The following is a 13,065-nucleotide window of genomic DNA, read 5'->3' as shown; positions in this document are numbered from 1 at the left end:
ACTCATAAGAGTTTTGTTTTCTCTTCCTTTTAATTATTGAAGACAGGCCGGGTGCATTGGCTTATGCCTATAACCTCAGCACTTTGAGAGGCTGAGACGGGTGTATCATTTGAGGTTAGGAGTTCAAGACCAGCCTGGCCACCATGGTGAAACTCTCGTCTCTACTAAAAATACAAATACTAGCTGAACATGATGGCAGTGCCTGTAATCCTAGCCCAGGAGCCTGAAGCACAAGAATCACTTGAACTAGGAGGTAGAATTTATAGTGAGCCAAGATAGCACCTCTGCACTCTAGCCAAGGCAACAGAATAAGACTCTGTCTCAAAAAAAAAAAAAAAAGAAAAAAATTTACTGACGACAATAATGCATTTTCTGAGGCGTTTATTATATGTCAGAAAGTATGTTTAATGCATTGTAAATGCATAATTTTTTGCTATAGTCACTAGATTCATTTATTCAATAAAAACTTAAGACTTTACCCTTCATACAGTACAGCATTTTTGGCACTGAGGTTATGATAGTAAAGGAAATAGACAGTTCACATTTCTAGAGAGCTTACATTCCAGAGAAATTTAAATGTCTGCGATACACAGTAGATTGAAAGATTGTGTTTACTATTATCCTTGAACATGTTGGGTTTGAGTTACTGTTGAAACATCCCATTGGACATTTTAAACAGCACTTTATGTCTGGAGTTCAGAGCATATACCTAAGCTACATATAGAAATTGTATTCATTAGCATAGAGGTGGTAAATGAAACCAGGATAAGGTAGACCGTAGAAGAGGTTATAGAGCTACCTTTCTCAACTGGGGTTTTGTCAGTTGTTTCAAAGATGGTAACTAGCTGTTAACGTTCTAGATGCGCAGAAGTTCTCATACTCATAATGGAAGCCTTAGAGTATTTGGTCTTAATTCTTCCCCAGAAAACAGTTTCATGGGCTAAATACAGTGAAAAGAACAGATACCTGCAACTAGGTCTTGAGAAATTCCTATATTTAGATGTTGAAGAGAAAGATCCTAAATTGGAGACATATCAAATGAACAGAAAGGTAGGAAAGTATGTTAAGAAAGACCAAATGGTTAACACTAACAGATGCTCTTGAAGGGGAAAGTAAGATCTAGAATCTGTTGGATTGGACCTACTTCTAGTCTGTAGTAACTTAAATGAAATTCGTTCCGTGGAGTGAGTGATTTGATGAGCAAGTGAAGACAGCTGGTATAGATAACCTTTATAGAGATAATTTGATTTTGACTGTTTCAAAGGATGGGATAAACTTGATTTATTTCCTCCCTAAGTAAGGGAAGACTATGCTACTCAGGCAGTGGTTTCAAGCATAACAGACTACGAACCTTATGTGGGACATGGGGGAAGCATGGAGATCTGGCATTGGTAGACCTTCATAGGTAGGAGGGAGTGATATCAGTGAGAGACTGTTGATTGGTATCATATAGAAGCATTTTTATTGGAATACTCAGCTACTCAGCTGGCCATAGAGGAATGTGGCTCTCTCTGATGGGTTGGCTTGCAGGAACATATTTATTAAGTTGAAATGTTGATTGGTTAAGTGGGCTTAAGTTGATTAGTTAAGTGGGCTACTTGTTACTATGACAACAAAATCTTTTCCTAAGATCATGGAAACTTGTTTTGTACCTGAGTTATGTAAACAAATAGGGAAGGTAGCTTAAAAGATGTATTGTTAAAGATTTTTAAGGTTGGAGAGAAAAGAGCATGTTTAAATATAGATAAGAAAACTACAGTTGATTAGAAAGTGGTTAATAAATTGGAGAAGGGATCATTGTTAGTGAAGTTTATGAGGAGCAGGGGATACAGAGCACAGGACTGGCCTGAGATAGACGAGACACCCCTTATGTTACAAGAAGAAAGGAAATGAATGTGGATGTTGGTATGTTTAGTAGCAGGATATTGAAGAAATTCTTGTTTTATGGCTTTACCTTTCTCTGTAGATTAGGAAATGTAGTTGCCTGCTGAAAGTGACATGGATCAAGAGTTTAAGAAAAGTAATAATGATTCAAAACAGTCAAGAAGAGTGGAACTTCCCAGAGAAACCTAGAAATCCTAAACAGTCTTAAGGATAAATTTGAACTGGGTGATTGCTTTTATGATGATATTAATCTATTCAGCTTTGGGACTTTCTCTAGCAGCGCATTGCTACTCTGGTAAACACAGACACAATAAATAAATGGTAGAATACATCCAAGCTTGAGTTTTGGTAAAAGAAAGGTTAAAAAAGGGAGAGGTAGGGGAATTAAGGTTTCATCAAATAAAATAATGGTGTATGTAATGTAAGCTGAATTTAAAATGTATATCAAAATGGGACAGCTGTGGCCTTAAGCCATACATAACTCAGCTTTGGGTATAGTCCTAATAAATGTGCTATTTTTTTATGGTGATTATTTTCTGAAGATCTCTGGAAGGAATAAGTAGAACAAAGGAGTACCTACCAAGGACCAGAATAACATGTTAAGCACTTATTAGATAAGATGTCATATATATGTCAACAGCATAATGTAAGTAGATAGTAATCCCCGTTTTATTTGTAAAGAACTAACCGGGGTCAGTGGCTCATGCCTGTAGCAGAGATAGGAAGATCACTGGAGGCCAGGAGTTTGGGACAAGCCTGGGTAAGACAGTGAGATCCCATCTCTAAAAAAATTTTTTAATTAGCCAGGTATGACAGTTGTACCTGTAGTCCTAGGTGCTTGGGAGGCTGAGGCAGAAGAATTGCTTGAGCCCAAGAGTTCAAGGATGCAGTAGATTCTGATCATGCCACTGCACTCTAGCCTGGATGACTGACACCTTGTCTCTTAAAAAACAATAAAAAGTCTCAAGGTGGGTGACTGAGTGGTTTGCCTTATGTTTTGTAGGAAATGAGAAGTAAAGGAGATTTATCTCAAACTCTTTGCTCTTTCTACTAATATCCTTCTGCTGAAGGACAGTTTATATTACTGGAAGAAGTAAATTACAAGGTAGTGATGGTTAACTAGGTTGGCATACATTATTAGAGAGCATATTAGGACTTCTGAATAAGTTAATCATTAGAGACATTTCTTATCCCAGAACCTATAGGTTTTTCCTGAGAGATTTTCTTTTTTTTTTTTTTTTTAATGCGTCAGTCTGCATTACACTTTTGAGTGAATTTAACACTTAATTCCTTCAAATGAAATTGCTTTAAGGTGGCCATGAATTAATAGGTATAATTTTTTAATGAACTACATACATATTCAGGAACTTTACCTGTTTCATATTTTTTGCTGATTATTTTTGTCAAGCATCTCTGGGAAATGGAAAGCAAATTCTATGCATTCTTAGTTGTTCTTACCTTTTTTGATTTAAAAACACTGAAATTTCTGACCTTTAAATTGGTATGATGGTGAGCAGTTTGATGGTAGTGATTTTTCTCAGATTCAGTGTTGCCTCATTGCAATTCATTAACGTGAACATTTGTGGAGAGTATTCTTTTCTGTGTGTGTGTGTATTTCACAAATTAAGTCAAATAGAAAAAAAGACATTTTTCCCCCTCAGCCCTAGAAGAGTTTCAAACTTGTGAAGCTAAAGGTTTAACTTGTTTATTAAATTAAGTACTATAAAACAAATCAGGGTAACAAAATTTGGATGCAGATGTCCATAGAAACAGATATTCTAATGACGACCAGACTTATTTCCTCCACAAGCTATTTTTGTGCTGGTATTTTGTGGGTTTATAATGTGGAAGCCACATGTCATCCCATTTTCAAAACGGTAAGAAATATGAACATTTTTATGTAGTTTCATTTTGGCATTCAGTGTTATATCAATAATTTTAGAATGAAAGACTTGATTTAAACGGAGGCAGTTTTATTTTTATGCATACACCAAGCTTCTGGTTAAATACATGTAACCTTTCAGGATGTTATATGAAGTAATGTTAAGGTACAGAGTGAGTAGTCTGCTGTCTTGTCTGAACACTACCTTATTTCATTCCTTCAGTTTCCAATATAATGTGATTTCTTAAAGTAGTAAAGTTGTGAACACTGACATGTTTGGCTTTTTTTTAAATCAGCCTCTGTGGCTTTGTTTGTTGAAAAAAAACAAACAAAAAATATGCAAAAACCTATTTGCATATTTAATTGTCATCTTATTTTTACCACACACATAAGTTAGATGTGTAAAATTTTTGTTTATTTTTTATTTGTATTCCCCCTAACTGAAATTTTATATCTTTTGACCAACTTCTCCCCAGCCTTCTACCCCCAACCCTGGTGACCACCATTTCCTTTACTTTTATGAGTCAACTTTTATAAATTCTACTTTTAAGTGAGATCATGTGTTATTTGTCTTTCTGTAGCTGACTTACTTCTCTTAACATGTTGTCCTCAAGGTTTATCCATGTCAGAAATGACAGGATTTCCTTCCATTTTAAGGCGAAATAATATTCCAGGGCATATGTGTACCACATTTTTTTTCATCCAGTAATCTATTGATGGCTATTTAGGTTGTTCCCATATCTTGGCTATTGTAAATTGAATAATGCTACAATGAACAAGGGAGTTCAGATCTCTCTTCAGCATACTGATTTCATTTCCTTTGGATCTATACCCAGTAGTGAGAATGCTGGATCACTGTTCTATTTTTAATTTTTTTATGAGCCTCCAGACTGCTTACCTAATGGCAATGCTAATTTACATCCCATCAGCAGTGTGCAAGGATTTCCTTTATGTTCTTGCCAACATTATCTTTCGTCTTTTCGATAATAGCCATTCTTACTGGTGTGAGGTGATAGCTCATTGTGGTTTTAATTTTCACTTCCTTAATGACAGTGATGAACTTTTCTTCATATACCTGTTGGCCATTGATATGTCTTCTTCTGAGGAATATCTATTTAGTTCCTTTTCCCATTTCTTTTTCTTTTGAGTTGAGTTGTTTAGATATAATTTCAAAAAATACTTTCACTTTTTTATTTAACTGGATGAACCTTTATTGTTTAATTTTGCTTAAAGATGTATTTTCATTTATTAACATTTTTATATTTTACCATGCGAGCATATTCTTTACAGAAAACCAGTGAGATATAGCTTGTTATGCTTCTCAAATTTAAAATGCTGTAATGGTTCAGATTTTAATTTCAAGGAGTAATCACTCCTACCCACACCTAGAAATCTTGTTTTCAAAGAAAGTTCACAAATATCCTCTAATTATAACTTCTAGAATTCACGATTTCCATTTCACCTTACTTACATATATCCTGATGTTTGTTAATGCCATCCCTAAATTGGCTTATGTTTAAGTTAATATTCCTCATAGTATTAAAAATAGTTTACCAGTATGCTATCAAAATTAAATGATAAAATATTTGGATTTGAGTATCAGATGCCCATATATTTCCTAATTTAATAAAAATTATTAAATCTTCTTCTTTCTAGGCACTTTGTTTAATGGCATTACCATTTATTCCTGCATCGAACCTTTTTTTTCCAGTTGGATTTGTTGTTGCTGAGCGAGTATTGTATGTTCCCAGCATGGGGTTCTGTATTTTGGTAGCCCATGGATGGCAGAAAATATCAACAAAAAGGTGAATTTAAATATCAGTTCATGTAATGCTTACCAACTATGGAATTAAGCATCACACATTTAAAAATTTAAATCTGTGTCTAGTGCACTTTTCTAAGTCATGCTTTTGTATCTTTTGATTTTTCATCTCAATAGTCTCCTCATTTGTCTTTTAAGTCAAGTTAGGAAAGCTCCACAGCACCTACTTAACTCTGTATTCTTTTCCATATTTATGTAATTTTATTTTACAGCCTGAGACAGAACAAACTTTGAGTCAGACTCAAATGAAAACAAGGATGTTATTGAGAATAAAGTCACAAATGACCATTGCCACTTCCATATTCAGTGAACTAAGATAATAGTCATCCTACTTAAGTGAGTCATATTGAGTTAATATACATAAAATGCATATAGTAAGCAGTCCATAATTTATTGCTGCCATACTATCTTCATTATAATCTTTGTATCCTAGTTGCCTCAAACTAACAGTTAAGGGACAGCATAGTCACACTGTATATATGCTTAGTAACTGTAATTGTTACAGGTATTATCTCATTGTATACTTATGCTGTGGCACTAAAATTAGCAAATCAAACATTGTTAAAGGTCAAGTAATTCTAATGTAATAATATTAAATTTGAATTTGCAACTTGAAAAGAAATGGTCACTTCTCTCACTTTCTCATTTTCCAGTCACCCCTCACCCCACAGAATTCTTGACTTCTCTCTACTTCACTCTATTAAACATAAAACAAAGTGCCTCCTAGTGGTTAAACTAAGTCAACACTTTTAATTTAAAGTTTATTTCCCTAGTGTCTATAAAAAGACACTGTATCCTGATTTTATTCCACATCTGTTCATTTCTGCTCTGATTCTTCTGGCTGTACCAGCTCTTTGAATATTTACCTTTTTTAAAGTCTTACAGCCCCTTTTTTCACACCGCATATTTTCCACAGATAATCTCATCCATGTCTGCAATTTTTTACTGCCATCTACCAAACCTCTTCTCTTAGCTTCTACCCATATACCCAGTTATAATCACTACGCATTTTTGAATGCCTGCTGTGTACCAAGGGCCATGATAGACACTTTAAATTTGTTTTCTCATTTAATCTTGACACTCCTTAAGTCTACTTTGCAGATTCAAACATTGAAGCCATACAGGTTACCCAAGATCACACAGCTAGCATATAACAGTCTTATTTCAGATTTACATCTGACTGCTTCCAGTGACCATGTTCTTTCTGATCTGTACTCGTGTGTCCTGGTTAATTGGATCTGCCAATGAAAGAAATTAAACCATGTTGTAGAAACAAAAACACAGACTCAGAGACTATGAATGCCAAATGAGATGATAAAAATTATAGGTGAAGAATTGAGTCCTCAAATATTTAACCTAAAGTTGTAAGTAATTTGCCTCTGTTTAATGAAGAGTTACTTTTTCTATGCCTTTTAATAGACAATTCTAGCTTTACAGTAGAGAAATAAACCAAGAATATCATGGCCTTGGTATAAATTGTCAGTAAAACATTTTCACATGTGACCAGTGATAAGGTTGACCCCTTACTAAACTCAGTTAAGAATACTCAGTTGTAGAAAATGGCACAAAGGACTGTAATTTTAAAAAGTCACAATTAAAAACTGGTTTTGTCCATCTTTTATCATTTAATCTAAACAGCTTTTGAAATACAGGCCAATATTTGAGTAGATAATGCAATTGATGGGAAGATCTTATTCACAATATTTATTTTTTTTAATGTTGTTTTTTCTAAAGTAGAGTGATATTAGAATGAATTAGAATAAATTTACATATATTTTAGGAGCATTTAAGAAACTTGTTACCTGTGTTCTAAAAGGTAAAATGCTTTTGGTGATGAAGACAGTTTTTGTTTTGTTTTGCTTTTTTTTCTCTTAAACAGTGTATGTAAAAAGCTATCCTGGATTTGTCTGTCTATGGTGATACTCACTCATTCCTTAAAAACATTCCACAGAAATTGGGATTGGGAGTCTGAATATACATTGTTTATGTCAGCCTTGAAGGTAAAGTGTTGTTCAGAATGACAAAAAAGTACGTAATCAGTGATTTCTTGGAACGATTTCTAAGCTGTTTTAACTTTTTTTTCAAATAAACGCTTAACAGTCAATATTAAGTACTTCCCCAAAAGATTAATGAAAGTTCTTTGTTCTTTAATATATACCATAACCAAGTGCTCTGAATAATACTTAGCTATACGCCCAAAGCATATATAATTCCCTAAATTCTATATAGCTATTAGAAGTTCAAATGGCACAATGTTTAAATCAGAATACTATATTTCATTGCTTCCAAAGGTATACATTTTTTTTTCTTTTTAAGATCTCTGAAACCAAATAAGTCTTGCAGTGAAAAGCATCTTAAATTAGTGGCATTTTTTCTTTAATAGACTTGAGTTTTATAATTGATGCCATCAATTCAGTAAAATAAAATGCACAGAAAAAAGAAGCGGGGGGGGGCACCCAATAATGTGGAAGATAACCAGTGGTTACAATACTATCAGAAAGATAAGAATTGGCAAAAATGAAGGATACAGGATTTCTATAGAATGGACAATATAAATTAGAAAAATGTCTTTTAAAAAACAAAAATATGTTTTCTTTAATGGTATCAGCCAAGATTTTTTCAAGCTCTCCCTTACCAGTACCCCTCTTCACATCTCTGAATTTTTACTTCCTTTTGGCTATTTCTTAACTCTTCATTGCTTAGCTTTATTGAATTGCCGCCTCATTCTAGTAGTCTGTGTGACTTCTTGATTCCACATCTACTTAAGATCAGATGACTCTCTTCCTACACAGTTCAGTAGCTCTACTCTCTCCCAGCTCAGAAGTCTGCCAACAAGTAAGACTTCATTACCATGCTTATTATTCCATACTCCTAGAATACCAGTGTAGCTCCATAATTTTCCAGAATTTTGCTTGTACCCACTCCCAGAACAGACCTATAGCCACAACCACTGCAGTTAGCTACTTGTCTAGGTATCATTTATCTGCAAGAACACCACAGTAATCTGTGAACTCTGAAAGCACATATTGACTCAGAGCTTTAATCTCAGGGCTTCTATTACCATAATGGATTACATAAATAAATTTAAATATGTCAAGTCTAAAAATAAGTCATCAGTGCAACATTTAAACATATTCTCATGTTCCAGTACTTTTGCTCCTAAAAATACAAATAGTAGAGCAGGAGTTTTCAAACACCGCTATGCTTCGATCAAATAAAATTTTCTATAAAATTTTAATAGGTAACATAAATGAAATAAGACTGTTGTGGTTTTAGTATGTTGGTGTTGAGGTGCAGGGAGAGTAAATTTGGGGAAGCAGTCTTTATTTGACTCCTGTATCATCCCCAGAGACATCTCCATTGAACATTCTTTTAATAGTATACCAAAGAAATATCTGTATGAACTGGAGTCATATTTTTTTTAAGTGTAACTTACTTCTATCTGCGTTTATATTTAAGGTAAATAAAAATAATGCCAAACTATGGAATAATGTGGGTCATGCTCTGGAAAATGAAAAGAACTTTGAGAGAGCTTTGAAATACTTCGTACAGGCTACCCATGTTCAGCCAGGTAAGTATTATTAATTAAATTCATAAATTTTATTTATTTTAAAAAAGTTTTGATTATCTTTGGGGGAAATAAGATAGAGTTTATCTTCTAGCTTTATTCTAAGTGACTTGATTACTAGAGTGTTGTGCTTGCTTATTTTGAATTGGATTACATATAATAGCCACTGAATATCAGACTTTGATACGAGGCTGGTGGCTCACACCTCTATTGATAGCACTTTCAGAGGCTGACAGAGCAAGGTCACTTGAGCCCAGGAGTTCATGACTATCTGGGCAACAAAGCAAGTTTCTGTCTCTACAAAATAAAAATTAAAAAATTAGCCAAGCAGGGTTGTGTGGGCATGTTATCTCAGCTACTTGGGAGGCTCATGTGGGAGGATTCCTTGAGCCCATGAGTTCAAGGCTGCACTGAGCTATGATCACATGATTATACCACTGCACTCCAGCCTGGTGACAGAGTAAGAGTCTGTCTCAAAACAAACAAAATCACTTATGGATTTTTTTTTAAACATAGAGTTGTTGAGTAGGCTGGATATGGTCAAACAATTTTGGTGGAGTGATGGGTACAAAAGGCTAATAGTAGTGAGTTTAAGAGAATGGGGAAAGAATAATTGGAGACAATTAGTGTAGAAAATTCTTTTGAAGGGTATTGATAAGAAGTGGTGGCAGTGCTGCGTATGGGGTCAAGAAAGGATGGTAAGATAAGAGAGTTTTGGCTTTGTTTTTTAAACCAGTTGGGACCAGACACAGTGACTCATGCCTGTAATCCCAGCATGTTGGGAGTCCAGGTGGGCTGATCACTTCATGTCAGGAGTTCAAGACCAGCCTGGGCAACAGGGTGAAACCCTGTCTTTACTAAAAAATACAAAAATTAGCCAGGCATTGTGGTGGGTACCTATAATCCCAGCTCCTCTGGTGGCTGAGGCACAAGGATCTCTGGAACCTGGGAGGCAGAGGTTGCAGTGAGCCAAGATCGCACCACTGCACTCCAGCCTGGGCAACAGAGCTACACTCTCTCAAAAAAAATAAATAAATTTGGTGTGGTTACATGTTTTACTTCTCCTGCAACTTTTTAGCTATAATAGTGATGCCATAGGCATTGAAAATTCTCTTAAATAGGATTAAAGTTTTGTCAATTAGGAAAGGGTTTAAGGAGTGAATAAATGATGAGACACCAAATCTAAGCTGGTTAAGAAAGGCTATGAGAAGGCCGGGTGCGGTGACTCAAGCCTGTAATCCCAGCACTTTGGGAGGCTGAGGCAGGTGGATCACGAGGTCAAGAGATCGAGACCATCCTGGTCAACATGGTGAAACCCCGTCTCTACTAAAAATACAAAAAATTAGCTGGGCGTGGTGGCGCGTGCCTGTAGTCCCAGCTACTCAGGAGGCTGAGGCAGGAGAATTGCCTGAGCCCAGGAGGCGGAGGTTGCGGTGAGCCGAGACCGCACCATTGCACTCCAGCCTGGGTAGCAAGAGCGAAACTCCGTCTTTAAAAAAAAAAAAAAAAAAGAAAGGATATGAGAGAGGATGCGGGCTGGAGGAAAGGTGACAAGGTCAGTGAATCTGAGGAATTATTGGTATTATTGGTATCAGAGTAGGAGGTAGCTAGAGCACAGTATTTTTCAGTAGGAGTGCTAGTTGCATTTTGAATGCAGAATTGTATTACACGGTATGTGCCAGACATGACCCCCATCCACCAAGTGCTATCATTATTTTCCATTCAGAATGACAACCAAGGCCGGGCGCGGTGGCTCAAGCCTGTAATCCCAGCACTTTGGGAGGCCGAGGCGGGTGGATCACGAGGTCAAGAGATCGAGACCATCCTGGTCATCATGGTGAAACCCCGTCTCTACTAAAAATACAAAAGCTGAGGCAGGAGAATTGCTTGAACCCAGGAGGCGGAGGTTGCGGTGAGCCGAGATCGCGCCATTGCACTCCAGCCTGGGTAACAAGAGCGAAACTCCGTCTCAAAAAAAAAGAATGACAACCAAAAAGAAACCCCCACACATTACCAGATATCCTTGAAGGGGTGCAGAGTGTCAGGCACTGTTACTTTTTTCTACAGTTATGACCATTGCACTAATTAGCTAAGGTAGAAAGAAGGTGTAAATCACTTAGAACAAAGGACATCAAGACCACGGTATTCAAATATTCATATCTATATGGATTATGAAATCACTAAATCATTAAGAATTTTGACAAATGTATTTAGAGAAAGCAACAGGGAGCCAGGATCTATGATCCAGGAATTGGTGACTACAACACGGATAGGAATAGTGGGTAATAGAGTTAAATTACAGTTAGAGATGAGTGATTGTAAAAAAGAGAATTGTCCAAAAGTGGCTACATGGATAATGGAAGAAGATATTCGTTCTTCTCCCAGGCACAGCGTCACAAAGAATAGAAAAGAACACAAAGCTAAAGGTAACCGTGTCTCCAAAACAAAGCTAAGTTTCGATTAGAGAAAGGCGAATAAAGCGTTTTGGAAATATAGTTGATGATCTAACCTTTCAGTTTTATCTCCCTTAGCTGTTCATGTAGTTTAGTTTTTCTTGGAATATGGAATTAATATCCTGTACTTCCTTACTTCTTTACCTTTGTTTATATTCTTCCTTGAGACCAGAATTTCTCCCTTCTCCCTTTTCTCCCATTTTCAGTGACTTCTCTTGTAAAAACTCTTCATATCTTTCTAGCTATAAGCAAATAGTTTTCATTTATAAAACCCTTTAACTTCCTCTGTATCTTTCCTGTATTTGTAATTTTCTATTTAGTGCTATATTTTATTTATTTAAAATATTTCTTTAAACTGTCGGGCTTCCCGGGGGTAGCGTGAACATCTGAATCATTTTTGTACCCCTGCATCATCAAGTAGGGTCCTATATGCAGTCAGCAGTCACTAAATATTTTAATTCATTACTTTCTGAAGTCTTGAGATGTATAGTGCATGGATTAATTAGATTTTAGGAGTTTTTATAGACGCAGTCATCTTTGATTGTCAGGCACACAAGGGCTTTGAAACTGAGATGTTACTTAGGCCCCTTCAGACTCTTCTTTTTTGTTTCTAAAATGGGATAGTAATTTCTGTCTCACAGCATTGTTGTAAATACTATATTAAGTGTGTGAGTGTGTGTCTGTACACATTCAGTTTTGTCTAGTGAATAGTGTCCCTATCACAGGATGTTGCAGGTATGGACACTCAGTTTTTAAATAATTTCCCCCCTCATGGTCAATTGTCACTAATTGCTGTTTTTGAGATATTTGCTGAACCTTTCTCCTTCAGTTTGACTTCACTATCACACTTTGATAATTGCTGTTTCTATTAATAATAAACCATGGAGTAGGAAAACTAGTAAACTGGTTTATTACGATTTTTTATGAAGCATTTAAACTTAGAAACATTGAATGTGGCATCTAGAGGTTTCTTGTTTATTCCATGTTTTTTTAAGCTGTATTCTTCCTAGATGGGTTTGACAAATGAAACAGCATGTTATTTTACTGTATTTTTAGAGTTAGAGGTGGCAAGACAGTGACCAGGATAAGGCTAAAAAAGGACAGCTAGTGTGATGGTTAGTTAATGGACTCAGGCATCACAACTTTTCTCGAATTCAATCACTCTTTAAGTTTTCTATCTGTAAGTTTGGAGTAATAAGATCTCCATTCTTTTGTATGGATTATGTTAAATACTGGTTATATAAGACTTAGGCCAGTTTCTAGGCAATAATGTATATGCAATAAATACGAGCTGGTAAATATTAATGGCATTATTTTCACTGGAACTAGGAAGGGAGGTGGCAAAGAAGAGATATACAGTTCAGGGAAGAAGCCTGAAAGAGAATGAATAGCAAATGGCTCTGTAGGTATATTTGTTCATCAAGCATTTACTTGAGAATTTACCATGAGTCAGACA

The 13,065-nt window shown here is 35.7% G+C and overlaps 1 protein-coding gene across 3 annotated transcripts in view; it reads left to right on the top strand.

Moving 5' to 3' along the window:
- TMTC3 (transmembrane O-mannosyltransferase targeting cadherins 3) overlaps nucleotides 1–13,065 on the top strand; it is a 53,922-nt gene that overhangs the window by 26,586 nt on the left and 14,271 nt on the right. For all 3 annotated transcript variants that reach the window (XM_003927862.4, XM_010338477.3, XM_010338476.3), the window contains exons 8-10: nucleotides 5,423–5,571; nucleotides 7,468–7,588; nucleotides 9,048–9,159. In XM_003927862.4, the coding sequence (XP_003927911.1) occupies nucleotides 5,423–5,571; nucleotides 7,468–7,588; nucleotides 9,048–9,159 (382 nt within the window). The remainder of the gene's footprint in view (nucleotides 1–5,422; nucleotides 5,572–7,467; nucleotides 7,589–9,047; nucleotides 9,160–13,065) is intronic.

Source organism: Saimiri boliviensis, chromosome 7 (assembly GCF_048565385.1).
Source record: "Saimiri boliviensis isolate mSaiBol1 chromosome 7, mSaiBol1.pri, whole genome shotgun sequence".
NCBI classification, from domain to species: Eukaryota; Metazoa; Chordata; class Mammalia; order Primates; family Cebidae; genus Saimiri; species Saimiri boliviensis.
Note: the sequence above shows the minus strand (reverse complement) of the source record. Positions and strands in the feature narration are given on the sequence as shown.